The sequence below is a fragment of the Mercenaria mercenaria genome, chromosome 18 (genome assembly GCF_021730395.1).
Source record: "Mercenaria mercenaria strain notata chromosome 18, MADL_Memer_1, whole genome shotgun sequence".
NCBI lineage: Eukaryota > Metazoa > Mollusca > Bivalvia > Venerida > Veneridae > Mercenaria > Mercenaria mercenaria.
In genome coordinates this window covers 56,848,136-56,870,332 of record NC_069378.1, presented here as the reverse complement: position 1 = coordinate 56,870,332, position 22,197 = coordinate 56,848,136, and the positions used below count along the sequence as shown (strand labels likewise).

The following is a 22,197-nucleotide window of genomic DNA, read 5'->3' as shown; positions in this document are numbered from 1 at the left end:
GTAGGGTTGCAATTTTGTTTCGTTTATCCTTAGACAAATAATTACAGCAGTAGTTTGATGAAGATTCATGAAGCGGTTCATGAGAAGAGGTCATTAAACGTGTTTATATTTTTAGCTAAATTGGTCCCTATCCCCATTTGTAACAAAATAGCAGGAGACCTTACGATATTGTTACACATCGAGTTTGATAAAAATCCGTTACATTTTAGTGGTTAATGCGAAGAAAGGCATATCTACGTTTAGCTATAGTGGTCCCTAATAGGGTCCAAGTTCCTATATAAAATTTGGAAGAGGATCTTATAATGATGCTCCAGACCAAGTATGACAAAGATCCACCAAGCTGTTCATGAGACGCTGTATAAAGGCATTTCTAGTTTTAGCTCTAGCAGCCCCTAAAAGGGGCCAAATGTCCCAGCTGAACAAAGTTGGTTGCGGGCCTAATAAAGATGCTACAAATCAAGTTTGATTAGAATACATGAGAAAAAATAAATTAAAGGATTTTTTTTATTTATTATTTATTTCTAAAATAGGCCAACTGATCCCGCTTTAACAAGTGCATATTCGCTATTCATGAATCTTTGGACAATGACGTCACACCTATAAAAAAGTGAAGGTCAAGCAAAACATACAATTGTAATTATTTCAATATTTCTGTTTCATAAACAAAGTTTGACCGTAGTCATATCACATAGATAAACTGTATGCAGCGTACCTTCATTTCAGTGTAATGAGATTCAGTCATTATATAGCATATATATAATGAAACAGATTTCAACTGAGTTCAATATTTGCATACCATACTAAATAAAAATATTCGTACATAATAAATGAGTTCAATAATTTATAACAAATATATCAAAGCAAACAAGTACTCATTTTAATATGCAATCTGAATAAGTCACAAAAGCAGTAATCTTTTCATATACAGACGACAACTGTAACAAGGAAAATCTTTTAAAAAGCACTTCTCTACATAAAAGACTCTTATCACACTCTTATTCATGTGATACGCAGACCGTATTCAGCTCTTTCTTTAATTTGGTATATGTTGGTAGTTGAACAGGTTTTTATCATATTTATTAAACTTACTTATCATTTTGAGATATATCAATATTCTTGCTAAATATACTGAGCCAAAGTTAACTTTAAAACTGTGAACAGCGTCGTTTAGGATAAACGCTTTGTCTACATTTCACTCAGCGTAGCACAATCAACAGAGTGAAAGAAATTGACACTCTCGTCCAATCAGGAAGAGTGTTGCATAAATCTTCCATTTTGATAAATTATCTATAATGCGTTATCAAGTAGTTTGATTTGCAAACTGAAGTCACGTGGCATAGGTAACGAAAACGAATTTAGACGGCGTCGCCGAAAAAGACTTAACTTATAACAAGTACAGTACTACTTTCTAAAAGGCACCGATTTTAATTATGTCATTCCTTTATTTTAGCTAAAGCTGTAACCTAAAAATATCAGATGGATATTTTCTATTGAATTTCAGTGTGTAAATGAATGTATGCAAAATTGGCCTGAATGTATGATTTGTAAAACTGTAAAATAATTTTTTGTTTTTTAATTCTTACATAAGACAAAATTATACCAAGAAACTTAGAACCGCTTTAAATAAATACCTTAAATCTGAATGAGATTCATCTTTTAATTTACTCAGCAGCCAAAAAAAAAAAAAAAAAAAATCAAATTGCCATTTTTTATTACTTCTGTCGTCAATTATAATAAATAACTAATGATTGGAAAAACACGGTCTATAATCGAAAAGAAATCAGATTTATAAAGGAAAACTTTTTACACTGAATTTAAATCGACCTGGGTACATAAAATGTATACCGATTTCTGAGTGGAACTAAATTGTTGTCTCTTAGATTTCTGTGTCGTTATTCACCCCGTTCCCCACCCATACCCAACCCCCACAAACATACAACACTATTACCAAATCGTATTTAGTTAGAAGAAACCTCAGAATATTTCTGTCCTAAAACACTGGCCCTATTACAAAATAATTTCACAAATATTTTTCTTGCGTGACTGTTCATGCAAGGTGTGGAACTCAGTGGAGCGATCTAGGGGTAACAAGGCCCTCTTGTTGCTATACGTAACAGTACTTATCATTAAGATAATTATTTGTATTACATAAACCTGTAAATTTTTTTCCCTCAAAAAAGTAAATATACACAAGGAATTGATAGTCATAGTGTCAAACAGGAAGTGCGACATTTAGCGTTGGTGTTGCGACATATAACGGTGGGCAAATTTTTGCGACATTTAATGTTAAAGGTGCGACATTTAGCGGCAGACGATTTTGCGACATTTAGCGGTGGTTGCGACATTTAACGTCAACGTTGCGACATTTAACGGTGGTTGCGACATTTAGCGGCGTTGCGACATTTAACGTTGCCACACTGTTATTTATGCTAAAAAGAGACTGTCGTCATATAGGTTTGAAACAAAGTCTTGTTTTCACCGTAAGCACAGTGTAGAAGTCTGATGACCTCTCCAATGAAAATACGTATACAGGTATGTGTACATGTATGATTTAAGAATGTGTGCGTGCATAAGGGTTTGGATCATAATGCAATTTTGGCCAAACCGACAAATTGACATGTAAGATCTGCAATCGGCCTCGTCATGGAGAAACTGCCACTTTTCGGACACTATGTTTTCGTCCAAATATATCAAAAAACGGAAGCAGTTTATCTTACTGAAGACTAATTCTTGAAACAATACCAAGACAAAATACAAAATAAAGTAACAAAAACAGCATTCAGTTAATGACATTTATTTCTTTCTGTTTCTGTCTTTCAATTAAATATCAATAAAAAAGAAAATATTCTAAAATCGTTTCTTTGGAGACACTGTTGTTGAACTTGCATCTAAAACGTGAAACAGACATACTATTAAGATTTTCCAGTGTACTGAAATAGTTCACAGACTACGAAGTTTTATGACATTTTTTTTTGCATTATATATAGATTTTATTCATAACATCATAAAACTTCGACAATAACATTGATGTTAAACTCTGATTCTCTGACGCATTCCTAGTACCTGTAAGACAATCAGACAAGAAGATACATCTATTAGAAATATAATCAACTATAATTTTGCTTCCATACACAATAAATTGCTGTTTTCAAAAGAGTGGTGCAATATGAGATGCAATAACTTGTATCGATATATGAGCCACGCCATGAGAAAACCAACATAGTGGCTTTGCGGCCAGCATGGATCCAGACCAGTCCGCGCATCCGCGCAGTCTGGGCAGGATCTATGCTGTTCGCTTTCAAAGCCTATTGCAATTAGAGAAACCGTTAGCGAACAGCATGGATCCTGACCAGACTGCGCGGATGCGCAGGCTGGTCTGGATCCATGCTGGTCGCAAAGCCACTATGTTAGTTTTCTCATGACACGACTCATATATAGGTCATATTGTAAACATTTTGTGCATCGGTATGTGTAAGGAGGTCAAACTGCAGTATAATGAAATGGCATATTGTTTAGACAGAACGGGCAAGAATTTAATGTGTCAGTGGTTGTGTTTACTTTGCAGTGTCTACTTGTAGCAGTAAACACAATACCCAACTTTACACTGTTGTCTCGACGAATTATCACGCCCAAGACCTTTGCCATGGTACTTCTCCCAGACACATTATAACTAGTCCCGGAGCTAGTGCCTTATTGCTGAGCATCGAGCGAGGAAGCTACTGACATGATTTTTTAAAGTTCTCAGCATGGCTTGGTCTGTGATCGAATCCGACCTTCCCGCATGCAATGTTTCCATTGAAAGGTTACAGTAAAGCTCTGGTTTCATTCGGTGCAGTACCATATCAAAATAGATTTAGCATGTTAAGGGAATAATGATGACGTGAATAGCTCTAAAAATGTTTTTTGTATGGGAAAATACAAAACAGTATTAAAAGATGCGTTCGTAGTGGGAGAACTGCAAAAGTATTGACTAAAGAAAACATCTGAATGGAATTATGATTGAAAAAACAAGAAGATTGCTAGACGTCTACGTATCTCCTTTCGGCAGAGGCTAAAAACAGATTCTGAATGTGCGCATGGTTCACAAAAACATGACGTTAAGCTAGTGGCTCCGTAATGACAATCGGTAATTTCCGTTCGTTTACGTCATCTCCGTATGCGATTTCGGCATTCTCCGGATGCTGTGAAAAACATTTTTCTGTTGAGACCGAAGGATTCCGAAATGATGTTTGATCGCACGGAAATTGCCGAATGCCATTACGGGTACATTATCATACGTCTGCTGTAAAACGAATTAGCATAATTAGTGACTAATTACGTTGACACGAAGATCCATTGTAACCGGTGCGGCAAGAACATCTGTAATACGGTGTATGGCTCAATACATTACATACTCCTCCGTTTTTACATGGGTGGTGGTCACAGTATGAATTAACTGAAAAAAAAGAAAGTAACTTCTTCGTCAATACTTTAAACTTTTTTAATGCGCTATCGATGACAACTATGATAATAATGCTGGTACATTTTATTCAACATTACTGTTTCTTTATCAGTAATCAGTCATTGAGACTTATGCTTGCTGAATATCAGAACATTTAGTACGTTTATAATCTCTTTGAAAAATTATTACACGTATTTAACATGCTTTAATTAAAAAGGTTTTATTTAGAGTTTACAAGAACTTACCTTGACATCTTTCTCCTGAGAAACCAGATCGACAGTGGCATCTGTAACCGTCTCTCGTACTCGTATCTAAACACAGGCCATTGTGGAGGCAAGGGTTAGTATCACACTTTGAATGATCTGAAATTATTGGAACACGTTAAATTCTGACAAGCATACTTTAAACATAATACCGAGTATAATAAGCTTACTAGTATTCTGTACTTTTTAATTCAGGAAGGGGTGTTTGCTTTGATAATTGATCTTTGTATTACCTAAGACTTTTATCCTAATTTATCATTTACAGTTGACTTTATGCAACTTAAACGGGACATTCAGGTATTTTTTTCAAGCAAAAGACTCATTATCTTAAACTTGCTTTTCATAAACAGAATGAGACTATTTTACCGAATTAAATAATATGTTACGTCACAAAAAAAAAAACAGGTGAAATATCATCAAAACAAGATTTTTTATTACAAGACATGGGCAACATGAGTTGCCTGCGGCGTCTGTTTTATCAAGAGAATTATGGGGCGACATTCTTATTTCAATTTAGTTCTGTTGTGATCTCTACTACGTGTAAATGCACATTTGAACAAAAAAAAAAAATGAAATGAGTCTTTACTAACAATCAACCATACCATTTCATGTTTTGTCGTATTGTCTAATACGGTGGATGCTTAAAATATTCTGAAAACGTATTTAAAGTGAATGCCATTTGTAAAAAAAAGAAAGTAAAGTTTGATGAATTTCTGCATTGGGACCTTATTGCAAATGTACCGAAAAGAAAATATATCAAAGTTCAAACTTTGAAAATGGTGAGTTTTTCCTGGCACTGAACTGTCCGAGAGTGAGGAAATTCAGTGTACTAGTATACATCAGTATTTTGACAATTGTTCTATAGTGTAACATACTTGTTTTATACTCGGTTCAATTTTCAAGTAAAAAAAATACAACCTTTTTTCTATGATTTGGTCTTGTTTCATCTTCTTTTATATGTATGGCTAAGCGTTAAGGTTAATGACCCGGCAATCAGCAATTTCCGTTCATTTCCTTATTCTCCTAGTGCGGTTTCGGAATTCTCCGGTTATGAAAAACAATTTACGGTTGTGTCCGAAGGATCTCGAAAGTAGGTATGTAATCCCATGGAATTGCTGATGGCCAAAACGGGTCCTTTTCCTTTAGTCCTAAGACGATCGGTTGTTAAAGGAACAAGCATAATTACATTGACACATTGACCCATGGTAACCGCTGCGACAAGAACAATAGTAATGCGTGCTATGGCTCGACATATAGCAACTTCCTCCATTTTGACATGGATTTTGGTCACAAAGTAATTTAACTGAAAAATAGAAAATATCATTTTAATCAATACCCTAAGCTTATTTATAAAATGCCCTAGCAGTAACAGCTTTGAACATAATGCTGGTACATAATTTTTTTTATTGATTTGACTTATTGAAACACGCTTAATTCTGACAAGCATACTTTAAACATAGTATATTCAAGCCTATTCTGTCAGTTTTCATTCAGAAAATGGGCTTTGTAATACCTTAGACTTTTGTTTTTATTCATCATTTACAGTTGACTTTATAAATTGCATTCATTACTGTACATTGACAATATCCGTTGCTATTGTGATTGGTTTTATCAGCACGAGTATGGAGATACTGCATTGTGGAGACAGACTAAATTAGGTCCGGACGATATTTGTTGGAGACCGGGCATGACCGCGCTTATCTTTTTTATCTAATTTAATCTTTATACACCCGTTTGAAAAACGGGACGTATTGCGGGAACGCCCAGACTTTGTCCGAAGCATACCTTCTTCATGCATAGAGGGATTTTGATAAAACTTGGCTCAACTGTTCATCACCTTGAGATTGAGTGTCAGTTGCAAGAACAAGGTCCCTAGACCTAAAGTCGAGGTCACACTTAGAGGTCAAAGAATACAAGATTGAAAACTTTGTCCGCACTATTTCTTCTTCATGCAAGGAGGGATTTTAATAAGAAAATGTTCTGCGCGGAAAAAAAATGTTCACCACCACGAGACGGAGTGTCATGCACAAGAACCAGGTCCCTAGGTCTAGGGTCAAGGTCACACTTACAGGCCAAATGTCAGATACAAGAATGTTTTTGTCCGGAGCATTTCTTCTTCATGCTTGGAAGGATTTTGACTTGGCACAAGTGTACACCATCATGAGATGGAGTTTCATGCGCAGGTTCCTTCTTTAGGAAAACTCCTTTGTTGTTACTATAAATAGCTTATACTGTAACTTTTTCATTACTAGTCGTAGGGAAAAATCAAGACCACTTTTCTGTAGTACTACATGCATATTACATCCAATTTTAAGGTGTATTTTGACCTATCTCTACCTTGTAAGAATTTTTGTGTGGACTTTCATTTTTTTTCTTAATAATTAATTACAATAATTAATAATCAACCACAAAACTAAAATTCCATTTGCAAATACAGGTGCTAGTGTAAAGAAATTTGCTGTGACGGGCGTATATTGTGACAGTCTGGCACTCTTGTTCCAAATATATTTACAAACATTGTAAATATAAATTTGGATCCCACGAGGCGCGCAAGCACCGAGTGTGAGCCGACCTTGCAATTGCACTATGTTGGTTTTCTTACGGTATGGCTCATTCGATGTCTTTTATTTGGCGACATTTCTAAAATCCATCAAGTTTTGTTGTTATCTCTATCTCCTATTGATGTACATTTGAACTAATAGGTAAACTTGAGGTAATTACGTTCACAATGTCTTCCATAGTATTTGCTTGAGCAGATGCAGGAATAGTAAGGATAATGCGATGTTGTGCGACATGTTCCACCGTTCTGACACGTCTGACTGTTACAGTGCGTATTATCTGAAAGAAAAAGGTAATTCAGGATCATCTTATTAACAGTTATTAACAGTTATTAACAGTTCTGCACGTTTGAAACATATAAGCCGCGCCATGAGAAAACCATCATAGAAGCCAACATGGATGCAGACCAGCCTGCGCATCCGTGCAGTCTGGTCAAGATCCATGCTGTTCGCTGATGATTCATCTAATTGCAATAGGTTTGAAACGAACAGCATGGATCCTGACCAGACTGCGCGGATGAGCAGGCTGGTCTGGATCCATGCTGGTCGCAAACGCACTATATAGTGGTTATGTAATGGTACGGCTCATATATTGTTCTACAATGCAAAATAATATTGAGATTTTTTTCAAAGCAACATTGTATGTAGGAAATCCAGCCAATTGAAAGGTAAGGTCGTCTGCTTGTTTTGCATAGAAAAAAATCACAATATAGATTTCAATGAAAGAATTCATACTTGTAGACTTACCTATTTTCAGTTATACGGCCAAACAAAATGTACAGGTCCATGTGCTAAATTTTGTATCATTTGTCAAAAATCAGTTGGAGTTCTTACGTTGCTACTGATTACATATTTTTCTTTGAATTATTTTACATTAAAACGAATCCATTGTCAAAATTAACCTTTAGAACGACAGTATTGCTGACTGTTTGACGGCAACATTATATTATAGATGGATTTACACCTTGCGCGATCCTTAGCAACGGGAGCATGCGAACTCTACGTAGGGCAAAAAGACTTGACCGCACAACATGTACATAAACTACGTTTAAGTTTTATCACATTTCAATCTGTTTGATCAATAAGATCTGTATTATGATATATTACGCCTGCAGGACGAAGGAAAACATGGGCAAATCTTTGCACATCTACTACTGCTTTGCTCAAAATAAGATAACTAATTCGCATTATATTTGATGATAAGGGATTCATAATAAACTATTTTTCATTAATATTGATATGTCATCTCAGCAAATTTAGGTGAAAGAAAAATGAGAAATTGATATGTTCCGTCATTTTAGAAAACTTATAATTGTATGGACATTTCTTAACATGAACCTGACAGATCTAACAACCTGTCTTAATTTTCTTACATGATAATATTATTAAATGTTGAACTTAAAAAAACAAAAACTTAATTAATAGGTTAAGGTAAAAGGTAAAGGTAAATTTTATTTACAGTCGCTTTGCGCAACAATGAACATAAGCTCTGTAGAGCTTTTGAGCGACTATTTTTTTAAGAAAAAAAAGAAAAGTTGAAGTATAGTTTAAAAATTCAAAAACTGAGTATTTTCTACGGGTTTAGAGATTTATTTGAACTGATGTATCCACCCATACTACATGCACACATATAAAGTCCCAACAGTCATAAATTTAACAAAGGTTAACAAAGACGGAAAAAATCGCTCAGGACTTTGATTTTGCATCCCGTAATAACAAGATAGGGATCAATTCATTCCGTATTCAAACTGATAATTACCATCTTAGAATTGTTTTCATTTAACAATATAAAAGTGGTGGGATGGTGACCACAGCCGTCATATTTAACAGGGAGGGGCGGGTAACTGTGTCCACACTCACATTTTTATCTGTTGTTAGACCATGGCCTATTATTTCTCGCAATTCAAATTTATTATCATCATTCTATTAACTAAAGGTGAATGATTTTGTGCGCACGGTACATTTTCAATTATATTAAGAATACGAAAATAATCCAGAATATAAAAAATAGAGATATATTAGGTATTTTCCTTAAGTAAATAAACTGCAATTGTAATTTAAGTCCTTGATTTCATCCAGATCTTACGAATTTAGATTTTTATATCTTTATGAACATCAATTGGAAAGGAAATGTCCATCAAAAATCCAAAGAAACTGACATTTTAGATATCACGTGACATGTCTATTTTTGACCTACAAAAAGCTCCGCCGAGTGATCTAATAATTCGAGTGTGTACTAATTATGGCACTGATGACCAAAGTTATTCAAAGGTACAGGCCTACCTTGAGAAAGATTTTGTTGAACCGTTTACAGAAAACATTTATAAAGTGCTGACTTTCAGTATGCTGTTTTATTGTGGAAATTGTTTCAACTTTCTGTAGATTATAGAAAGCTTTTGTCAGTAACCAAGCGTCTTTAAACGTGCCATCTTTTAAGGCCGCGTGCTTTTATTCATGCGCGGAGGTTGCCGACATTCCTCAGTGTGCAAAACTGTTCACAGTTGCTATGGTAGTCGCAACTTGACCGCGATGGTTGACCTTAAACTGATTATTCATATCGATTATTTCATTTCAGAAATAAGGGGTGTTTAGGGTAGCCGTGTATATTCATACGGAATTAGTTTATACACAGTACAGTATCAAAGTATGTATACTTACATTTGAACAGTTAAAACTTTCTAATATACTAATTTATATTCACACAAGTTTATATTTCCATTTTCTCGTGCAGCTCGTATTTTACTTACACACATTTTCAATAATAGGTTGTGCCTAAATATGTGTTATAATACAAAGGTCATCCATCAGGGTCAAGTTGCGTACAAATGTATTTACTTTCGCATCTAGCTCCAGAGAATCCTAGTGGACACTGGCAGACGAACCCTAAACTGCTGGTTGCAGGTTTGCACACACCGTGATTATAACACGAGTGATGTTTACAAGCTGTCGCTGCTGTAGTGGCATCTGAAAGAAAGTATAGACTAGGCACTAGATAAAGGGTAGATAAAGGGTCGTTCGTTCTCGTGAGAGTGTATGCACTGTATGGTAACTATAACGGTAATCGTGTGTTTGGATTTGTCTAATATGGCCGCTCAAAGCAAAAAAAAAGTGGAACATCATGTAAGTTCTTTAAAATATTAATATGTCTTGCTACGTTTCGTTACTAAACTCTGACTCTGTTCAGTAACCCCGGTAATGTCCAAATAAGTATCCAAATATCGCCGGACTGACATGATGATCGGAATCATATTTAGCAAAAAAAATCTTATAAACATAATTATAGAAATTGTTCGGTTCGCGTCAGATCATACAGATGTTCCAAAATTTCATTTTAATTATCTATAAAATTAAACTATTCGGACTAAATGGATGTAAATATACTTTATGGTAATCTCTGGTATTAGTATGCATAAACTATGATATGTACAAAGCACCTAAAATTCAAAAGGACACAAAACGTATAGTGTGGTGAAAACATGAATGTAACGGTTTGGATAACAAGTGTTTGTGGTTTGGACTAACACATTTAACTGCTTATTTTAAAATATTGTTTGTTTCTAAGTTATGTCTTAATATTTTATAATGGAACATGTTCAAATATGTCTTCCGGCCTTCCAGCATCTATTTTAGATTATTTTAAATGTATGCTTATAGAATAGGGGTTTAAATCAAATAAATACTCTGATATGTTGATCAATGTGAATGCTAATTTTTCTAGTGTATTTTATCAAACTGATATTACTGCTAACAATTTTGAAACCAGTCTTTTTCAAGACTTTGAAAAGAATAAACACATATCCTTGCTGATGACCAGAAAAAAATGTGATAAAACTGAGCAAATTATCAATGCATGCTGAATATTGTTTCAATTCGCTACACATTGACGCACACCACACATGTAACATTTGCTTGTCCAAATGAACATCCATGTAGAAAGCATAGTTCCATGATCTGCCGGAAATACGTTAAGCGACAGGTTTTATATATAGTGTTTGCTTTACAGGACAACACCTTATCACCTTGCAGTGTGCACTAACAGGTTTATACCACAGTGGTGGTTTTGCTAATGACAGTCCTAAGGCGACGCCCAGATGTTTGTCTGTTTCTTTCTTCTACGTTATAATTACGTATATATACGTTATAGTATGTGTATATATTTTGAGTATAGTTTAATAATGTATATATCTATGCATACACTGCAATGGTCAGCACTATTCATCTTTGTAGAAAATGCAAACGCACAGGCCTAGTAATACATTAGATAGGCTGCAAGTGCAAAAGTACATAATACTGTAAATTATGCATGACAGTTTGTTAATTTCCCTGTTTCTAAGTTAATGAATAATTTTTATTAAGAACCGTGACTAGAGCATACACTTAAAGGTGGTTTGCGACCCTAGAAATTGAAAATGGCAGGAGTACTGTATATGTTTAAGGTGTCATAAAGCTCTGCAACAGTTTTGAAGGAGGCAAGTGCCTGACACATATCAAATCGGCAAAAATGTCGCGACTTGCGTTTCCAAACGATCTTCTTACAGATTTCATTTACTGTCACGACAACAGTCTTTTATCCTTATCATGCTGGACGCGATTATTCTATGCAGTCTGATCATTATCTGCACTGTTCGTCGCCATTCAGTCAGTATCTTTTTTTATGTACTCCCTTTAAGAGTTGATGTCACAGTCCAAATTGGAAGATGTACAAATTCGTAATAGAAATTTAGCAGGGTAAGGGTTAAGAAATTGAAAGTGTCCCTTACCTATACTCGGCCTTTGCCCTGAGCCTTGGAAAAATCTCTAGGAGTCTTGATTTAACTTTTGAAAGTATGAATGCAATCAAAGGAACATCTTTTTGTTAAGTTTAATCCAGAATCACTTTACTTTCGTATTGTTAACAAATACTTTCGATACAGACCCCAGTGAGTGCAAAGGGAAACATTTTCATGTTTACGCTAATCCACTAATTTAAATTTTTAAGAATATGAGCGGCAATGTCAACTTACTTCAAAGATTTAGCTGATTAAACAACACATGTTGGTGTTGTTTAAACTCAAAGAATGAATATCAGACGACAATATGAAGGCAGAGACCTCTTCGCTTATAAACATTGCATGTGGGTTATGATTTTACAATAAATGAATGCCTTGGAAGTTACGAACAAGTTGAAATATCACCATCCAAATAGCTCATTTGTTTCCCGACGTGTCATACCAAAGGCATGAAAATGGTACTGGTAACTTATTCGCTTGGCACTCGGTGTTTAAAGGGTTGTACCAAAACATGATATAATCATAGGTAAGTATCTGTTATTGGATACTATGTTGGCCGCATAAGAGTTTTGTTGTTGATCCTATACGACATTTGAACTGCACCATGAGTAATCCAACATAGTGCATTTGCGACCAGCAGGTACCTCACATATCACTTTTGAGAATCAAATGAGAGCTAAAACACTTATTCGCTCTAATTATCCAACATGCAATGCACAGGCGTCATGTTCTTCTGTTCTTTCAAAGAAATTAAGTCACTATTCTTACTTTACAAAAGGACAAACTTACGTGTCGGATGGTGTGTTACGTGTGTCGGATGATGTGTTGTGTGTGTCGGATGGTGTGTTGGGTGTGTCGGATGGTGTGTTGCGTGTTGTGTGACAGTCTGCCTCGAGGTAGGAGCGGAAGTAGTAGTAGTAGTTGTTGTTGTTGTTGGAAGACGTTGAGAAGGAGTATTACACAAGTCAGAATCACAGCAATGCAGATCTATCGACGTGTCACGTGATTTTAAACCGAGGACATCCGAATGTTGATTTCTTTTTCGGCCAATTGAACAGATCTTAAATTTAATTGTGACTGCTAGAATACAACTTTTTCCACAAATTTTGATGAGGATAGAAACACAAATGTGACGAATTGCGTCATTTAATTTAGCAATACATATCTTTTTCATACCTTATACTGTTCATAATCGCAGACGTCAGAAAAGAAAACAGTAGAAGTTCATTTTAGTTATTGTATCAAGAAGTTGTGGACAGCCTACCACGAAAAAACATTAGATTTTGGGAAAACAAGCTCACCTCTAATTAAATGAAAGAAACAATCTTTACTGACTGAGCAACTGCCTCCAGGCATTTTTCCAGGTCTGAGAGCGCATCTGAGTAGAAACAACAACCGCGGTTTGAACTCAGACATTAGTGAGGGGCAAGTGATTCGAAGTCGGCGACCTTAACTATAAGGCCACGAAGGCCCTTTCAAACATAGTTAAATAAAGTCCCAAAATGAGCATGTAATAATCCTTCTAACTGATCAGATAATGCATCAAAATCAAATGGCTATTTCAATATATATTACCGTTTGAGGTCCACACATCATGCTGTACAGATCTGTACTTTCGGTCCTGCTCACTGTCTTTAGCAAACACATCTGTAATTTGTACAGATAAATGAAAATTGAGTTTTTTTTTCAAGTTGCAGTTATGTTTTAATTTATCTACTGTCGTACTTTCTGGTAAGACATTTGAATAGGAGAATCCTTTATTTGACCAGTTTGTAGGTTGCAAATAGATCTAGATCTATTAACGTTAGATAAATGCTTTCCTTGATACACTTTAGATAAGCGGCTTCATTCCCACCGAAGCCTTGCAATTATTATTATCATACCAGATTTATATAGCGCCCTTTTTATGAAAACTCGTTCAAAGGGTCTTTACATACAGCAAACGCAGCCACACAGGGCGCGAAATTCATACTCTACTAGTACAGACACAGAGCGATCTGACCAGAGGGACAGAGTGAGACAAAGCCCCCAGAACAGACAGAGAGAACGTTTTAGATACAGATGTGTCCGGCTAACTTAGCCTAGCTCTTTGCGAATAGACAGTCTTGTTCGTTAACGCTACGCCATTCGGTATTCTTCGGATGTAAAAGCATGGAAGTAACAGAATCTCCAAATTACCTCCATGGTAAAAGTAGCGGCGGAGACGGCTTTCCATAAAACCGGAAACTGTCGATATTACGGAGAATACGGAATTTGCCGATTGCCAGTTAGAGTCCGCTGCCTTAAATTATAGCAGTTCTTGACTCGAGTTACCTATTAAATTATGTAGTCCAAAATAAGAATCATTTCATACTGCACTGAATCTTTAAATCAAAATATACATTTATAAGGAGCATTCAAGGGTTGTAGGACCGGCTAGGCATTGTTTGGCATTGCCGAAATACGGCGCCAAAACAGGAATTATTCATTTTTTCGGCGAACGCCGTCTAAATTCGTTTTCGTTACCTATGCCACGTGACTTCAGTTTGCAAATCAAACTACTTGATAACGCATTATAGATAATTTATCAAAATGGAAGATTTATGCAACACTCTGCCTGATTGGACGAGAGTGTCAATTCCTTTCACTCTGTTGATTGTGCTACGCTGAGTGAAATGTAGACAAAGCGTTTATCCTAAACGACGCTGTTCACAGTTTTAAAGCTAACTTTTGCTCAGTATATTTAGCAAGAATATTGATATATTTCAAAATGATAAGTAAGTTTAATAAATATGATAAAAACCTGTTCAAATACCAACATATATCAAATTAAAGAAAGAGCTGAATACGGTCTGCGTATCACATGAATAAGGGTGTGATAAGAGTCTTTTATGTAGAGAAGTGCTTTTTAAAAGATTTTCCTTGTTACAATTGTCGTCTGTATATGAAAAGGTTTCTTGCTTTTGTGACTTATTCAGATTGCATATTTAAATGAGTACTTGTTTGCTTTGATATATTTGTTATAAATTATTTAACTGATTTATTATATATGAATATTTTTCTTTAGTATTGTATGCAAATATTGAACTCAGTTGAAATCTGTTTTATTATATATATGCTATATAATGACTGAATCTCATTGCACTGAAATGAAGGTACGCTGCATACAGTTTATCTCTGTGATATGACTACGGTCAAACTTTGCTTTGTGATATGACTACGGTCAAACTTTGCTTATGAAACAGAAATATTGAAATAATTACAATTGTATGTTTTGCTTGACCTTCACTTTTTTATAGGTGTGACGTCATTGTCCAAAAATTCATGAATAGCGAATATGCATTTGTTAAAGCGGGATCAGTTGGCCTATTTTAGAAATAAATAAAAATAATAAATAAAAAAATCCTTTGATTTTTTTGTCATGTATTCTAATCAAACTTGATTTGTAGCATCTTTATTAGGCCCGCAGCCAACTTTGCTCAGCTGGGACATTTGACCCCTTTTAGGGGCTGCTAGAGTTAAAACTAGAAATGCCTTTATACACCGTCTCATGAACAGCTTGGTGGATCTTTGTCATACTTGATCTGGAGCATCATTATAAGGTCCTCTTCCAAATTTATTTATATAGGAACTTGGGCATTATTAGGGACCACTATAGCTAAAAGTAGATATGCCTTTCTTCGCATTAACCACTAAAATGTAATGGATTTTTATCAAACTCGATGTGTAACAATATCGTAAGGTCTCCTGCTATTTTGTTACAAATGGGGATAGGGACCAATTTAGCTAAAAATATAAACACGTTTAATGACCTCTTCTCATGAACCACTTCATGAATCTTCATTAAACTACTGCTGTAATTATTCGTCTAAGGATAAACGAAACAAAATTGCAACCCTACGAAACCTTGGCGAAAAATTAAAAGAGAACCATTTAAATTGTTAAAGTGCGGTGTTTAGTTCTGCAATTTGAAAAATGTTAGATGAAAGATGAATGTTAGATGAAAAATTCATAAACTTCTTTCCTTATTACAATTCGCCGACCATCATTTTTAAAGATATTTCTTGTTGATAATGTATTCTACAACAGTATAAAAGATAAAATGTGTTTTACCATATGGGGCGGGGGCGCATATCTTCGGATTGCGGGGCCATGACTTCTATCCTTGGGTATTTTTGTTTTCAGTGACGATTTGATAAAAATACATTGTGTCTGAATCATTTGTGCTCAACCTCTGTTTCATGTGGGGAAGTTGACAGCAAATTGCAAAGAACAGGTTTTAACTGCTACGAAATCCAAAATAAACTAAAATATTGTTGAAAAACAGCGTTAAACCCAAAACACACACACACACACGCACGCACGCACGCACGCACGCATGCACGAACGCACGCACACACATTACAAGATAAGTACTAGTTAAGCAGTATTATTTTTTCATACTTCTCCTTTTGCACACGTGGCTGTGTTACACTGACTGACGTCGGAACTTGTGGTGTTGCAGTTATAACATGTAACAGCTGGAAAGAAAAATTAGAATATTGTATTATCAGGTTATGTCCGCGCTGGATTTCTTTTCTTTAGCTATTATTTGCGAACAAGACCAGTCGCAGCTCAAAATGTTTGTGAATATATGTCAATATCGTGTCTGGAAACCCAAATATTCACGTTTTGCGAAAATTATCTATCTACAGTAAGATTAGTATGCCCCCAACCGCACCTTCAAAGAAGCGCGGGTATACCTTTTGCACCATTCGGCCGACTGGACTGTCTGTCTGTTTACCGAACGGTTGAGAACCAATCGACCCAGAACCTTCAAATTTGGTGGCATGAATGGACTTATAAATAAGATGGCACCTATTGTTTATCGGTTCAGTGGATCAAAGGTTAAGGTAACAGGTGCCTGAACATTGTAAACGGTTTCTGCTAAATGACTTGAGGTATTTAGGCAAGGTCACAGGGGCTTGAACCTTTAAAACGGTCTCTGCTCAATAACTTGAGACCCAGACAACCAAGAACCTTCAAAGCTGAAGACATGATTCGACTGATAAAGTAAATGACTTGTATTGTTTCTGAAATCATAGGTCAAAGGTCAAGATCATTGGGACCTAAACATTGAAAACGGTTTTCTCTCAGTAACTTGAGAACCACGTGACACAGAACCTTCTAACCTTATTAAGCGTATGAAGCAGATGACCCCGATGATTTTTGGGGGTCAACAGGTCAAAGGTCAAGGTCCGAGGGACCTGAAAATTGAAAACAATTGCTGCATGGTAACTTGAGAATGACTTGACCAAAAACTTTCAGAGGCCACCTGCAGTTTTGATAGTCCACAGAGGACTTGACCTTGAAACCCGTTTCCGCTCAATGTTTTAGAGCCACTCGATACAGTATCTTCAAACTTAATAACATGTTTGCGCTTATGAAGTTGATGACCCCTACAGTTCCAAGGATTAGTTGGTCAATGGTCAAGGTCATAATGATCACGGGACTGAAAATGGGGCAACCCATCATTGGGGCATATATGTTTTACAAACAGCTCTTGTTAAAATAAATAGGGACAGAGTGATTACAAATCAGACAGATATCTTAAACTAAATTTTGGGAAAATTGAAATTTGCATGACGTCATGTACTCTTTTGACGTTTACATTTATGTAATGCTCCGAAACAATAATAGCCAATTATTATTATATGGAGGTCTGGTGACATTTGCTAAAATGATATAGAGATTACAAGGTGCGGTGTTAAGAATATAAAAATATAGTGATATAGATAGAACAGGACAGATAGCTTGATCAGTTGGTAATGTGGCCGTCCGCTCTTCAAATAGAACACGGTTTAGGTAGAACAGTACTATCTAATTCCAAATTTGCTTAAAAATCTGTAGTATTTCTGTAATTACTTACGGCAAATGTTACAGTACCCGGGACAAGCCGTCTTTGCCAGAATCTGGTCAGAGCATATTTGTGAATTCTGCTTGGCCATTGCCACGCATGCGTCGTGGTCTAAATCTCGGCATGCGCTTCCGGTACCATCGACAGACCAAAACGAGACTACTAACAATAAACCTGAAACGAAAATTCGCTCTTATATACTAGTTGGAAATACAACGCCTCATCTTCCCGATTTCAGTTTTACAAACGAATACAACGCAAACAGTGTACATTGTATTTTATTTTATTTTTATTGCAATCAAACATGTATTAACTGGCTTGGTATTGAGCAGAGCGGTTTAGATATATCTGCTTGATAATCATATTGATCTAATGGCTTCTTTGTCAAAATGTTACCAGTATTTAAATGTTTAAGCTAGTGTTATCTTTGCTGATATATTTTGTAAAAAGAAGAACAATAATATTCATAAAATTATAGAAAAAAAATCACTTTATGTTATATGGTAGACATTTTTGCCCGGACTGGCTGAATCTATACCTCTAACCTATAGGATTCTTACTTCATACAGCTTATATATGCAGTGAATAAAAGACAATAACTTACACAACAAACAAGTTATCTCCATGCCGCCTGTTTAGGGGACACCAACAAAATAAGCGAGAGATAAGATGGTTGTATTTGATAAGAGATGGCATGTTCAGTTATTAACACAGTGACCTTACTTTATACATGTAATAGTTATGGTGGCTGATTTCTGCCATTTCGCGTTTTCGCCCCGCGACCCCACCGAGCGAAAACACGAGAATTTACAAGTTAAAATGGCGGGGGCGCGGGGCGAAAACTTGCTATTTAGCGGGGGCGCGGAGCGAAAACACGATAATTAGCGGGGTCGCGGGATGATAGTTAGCAACTGGTATATCGGGGGCGCGTGGCGGAATCACGATAATTAGCGCTGCTTAAACGCCGAGTTTTCGCACCGCTCCCCCGACATTCCAGTTCCTAAATCTAGTCCCTCGACTCCGCTAATTATCGTGTTTTCGCTTCGCGCCCCTGCTAAATAGCGAGTTTTCGCCCCGCCGAGCGAAAACACGAAAATTAACAAGATAAAATGGTGGGGGCGCCAGGCGATAACTCGCTATTTAGCGGGGGCGCGAAGCGAAAACACGATAGTTAGCGAAGTCGAGGGCGAGATTTAGGAACTGGAATGTCGAGGGCGCGGTGCGAAAACTCGACGTTTAAGCTAAATCTCGCCCCTCGACTTCGCTAACTATCGTGTTTTCGCTTCGCGCCCCCGCTAAATAGCGAGTTTTCGCCTGGCGCCCCCGCCATTTTATCTTGTTAATTTTCGTGTTTTCGCTCTGCGCCCACGCTAAATAGCGAGTTTTCACCCCGCGCCCCCGCCATTTTAACTTGTAAATTCTTGTGTTTTCGCTCGGCGGGGTCGCGGGGCGAAAACGCGAAATGGCAGAAAACAGCCACCATAAATAGTTGTATAATTTTCTCAAAAAACATTAGCCCACCCGCTGAGCGGAAGCCTGCGGATCGCGGAGTCGTGAGTTCGATCCTCGCGCGAAAAATATGCTCTTCGTGACGATTTGATAAAAGACATTGTGTCTGAAATCAATCATCCTCCACCTCTGATTCATGTAGGGAAGTTGGCAGTTACTTGCGGAGAATAGCTTTGTACTGGAACAGAATCCAGGAACACTGGATAGGTTAACTGCCCACCATTACATAACTGAAATACTCTAACATCTGAGTCAAAGAGTCGACACTGACGCAGTTATCAGATTGACTTCAAGCGTACAGGTTAAGCGACCGTAACAAGTGCCCCTCCAAATTTACGATTAATACATGTATTACGAAAACAGTTATGACACATAGAGTAAGTGTCAGGAGTGCTTTTATTCAGCTGTAACCAAAGAAATTAATTGAAATATATCAGTACAAACTACAGTTTGTTTATGTTTTTCTGCCAAATTGGTTCCATTTTTATTTGTTTTTTTCCTTTCATCTTTTATATAATCTTGAAAAAAGAATAAAGTTAAAGTGAAAACAAGTTACGTCCTGTGACACTGTTTCTTGTTTTGGAGTGTTGCTTCGGTAGGGTTTATGTTGCTTAATGGTTTCAGAGATTCTGCTTCTGCTTTGAGGGCTCCACCTTATAGTCTGCCTTATAGCTATCAATTTCTGCTTCTATCTTGTCGTCTGTCTGACTGGCCGTGTCAGTGACGAAATTTTGTAAGTCCTATTCTGCTTTTATCTGAAATCGGCAGAAGTCCTTACCACAGCTTTGTGCTTGAGCCATATCTTTCTTTTATCCCTGATCCGAATTTATCTAAACATTGGTGCAGTGCACATAATCCGTTGACTTATCTTCATTGTCTAGTCAAATTGAGGAGAAATCCAAGGCATCCTCAAATACAACATTGTTTTGTCCGGAGCTTATTTTTTTTTAATCCTAAAAGCCATTTTATTAAAAACTTGTTAGATACAAATCAGCAGTTTTCGCCATTCTGTTTCCTCTTGTCTTCGTATCCCCGTCCAGGAGACATGTAGAGAAAGAAATCTGTCACAATGGTAGTGACAAAATACACAACCTGCTGTATAAATGCGCAAGCATCGTGGATATATTTTAAACATACAGCATCATTAACATCTATCTGGTGAGAACAGAAATCACGCAAGGAATATATCTTACATGGACGGTGTCTCATGTCTCAGGCAGCTCAAATAAAAGGGATTTAAATACATACTAAAACCTTGATGTGGCGTGGCACAGTTTCACAGAGATTTCTGTATAAATACATGTATGTTTACCGTTTCTAAGAACAAAAGAATGGTAAATAAAAATTGTTCCGGAAGCGTAAAGTCATCTCCTATGAACACAGTGCGTTTAGCCTTCATGTAATGTTTTTTTATGCAAGAATAGCGACAATATACGTCTACGTCTACAGAAGCCCTTAGGATGCAGACGCCCTTAGGATATGTTAGTGACCGAGACCGAACAAATCTCGCGGGCTTCCGCAGACGGTAACTCTAAAAATGTATTATTCCAATATTAATGTTACATTCAGATTATTATGGTGGCTGATTTCTGCCATTTCGTGTTTTCGTGTCGGCGGTGCGAAAACACGACAACACGAAAACACGAAAACTCGACAAATACCTAATTTGTCGAGTTTTCATGTTGTCGTGTCGGCGGGGCGAAAACACGAAAATTCGCCCCACCGACGCGAAAGCACGAAACCTCGACAAATTAGGTATTTGTCGAGTTTTCGTGTTGTCGTGTTTTAGCCCCGCCGACACGACAACACGAAGACACTACAAATTCTCTTTTCAGACATCTCTTATAAAATGTATCTAATATGAAGTGTATGTATAATTGACCTGGTTCCAGAAATATTACATTGGGTGCGGGGAGCGGCAACAGTTAAAGAATGAAGGCGGCGTCGGCAAGCCGAGTGGGTTAGGTACGGAAAGGGTTAAACCCTCATGTTAGGTGGGTCAAGGCGTATTTGCCTTTAAATGTTTGAAATATATGTATAAAATGGTGGCCTCTGCTGCATTTTTAGCCAAAATTTTGAGGTGCGGGGGTTGGGTATTTCGTGTGAATAAGTTAATCTCCATTAAGGCCCAGGCATATACGTAATTATTTTTCTATTTGTACAGGCTCGGGTCCTGGGCAGGGGCCGATGGCCGTGCCATCCCTCAACCCAAACCCAAACCTCAACCCCCAAAGTGACCAGTACTCGTCATAGTTGCACCAAACCCAACTGTTTTGGCAAAAGAATATTTTTTTCTTCACAATTTAGACCCAAAAATGCAACAGAGGCCATCATTTCATTCCTATATTTCAAAAATGTCCGTGAGGATACCCTCTGACCCCCTAAATCGGAGGGCATGACCCCCTAACGTATCTCAAAATTTGGAGAAAAAAATGCAGCAGTGACCACCATTTTATACCTATATTTCAAAAATGACAAGGGAAAGACCCTGTGACTCCACAGCCAGGAGGGGGGTAACCGTACTTTAAAATTTGCAGCAGAAGCCAACACTTTATATATATATTTCAAACATTTAAAGGTAGACACGCCCTGACCAACCTACACAACTCGGCTCGCCGATGCCGCCTTCATTCTTTAACTGTTGCCGCTCCCCGCACCCCAGTGAAATATTTCTGGAACCGGGTCAGTAATACATACACTTCGTATGCTTAAAATGATAACTGACATCTGGCATATTATTGTACTGTTTTATAATCTCAAATCACCTAATGCAGCTTTAAGG

The 22,197-nt window shown here is 36.8% G+C and overlaps 1 protein-coding gene across 1 annotated transcript; it reads right to left on the bottom strand.

The window, feature by feature from the left end:
- Window positions 1-2,778: 2,778 nt before the first annotated feature.
- LOC123538891 (neurogenic locus Notch protein-like) lies at window positions 2,779-18,599 on the bottom strand. The gene is made up of 11 exons (XM_053530541.1): window positions 18,511-18,599; window positions 17,919-18,080; window positions 16,454-16,530; window positions 13,607-13,678; window positions 12,821-13,091; window positions 10,098-10,226; window positions 7,426-7,542; window positions 5,891-6,007; window positions 4,687-4,803; window positions 4,319-4,435; window positions 2,779-2,888 (listed from the first exon to the last, which is right to left on the bottom strand). Exons 1-11 carry the CDS (start codon window positions 18,530-18,532, stop codon window positions 2,848-2,850), a joined length of 1,242 nt encoding a protein of 413 aa, XP_053386516.1. The 5' UTR covers window positions 18,533-18,599; the 3' UTR covers window positions 2,779-2,847.
- Between the last annotated feature and the right edge of the window lie 3,598 nt (window positions 18,600-22,197).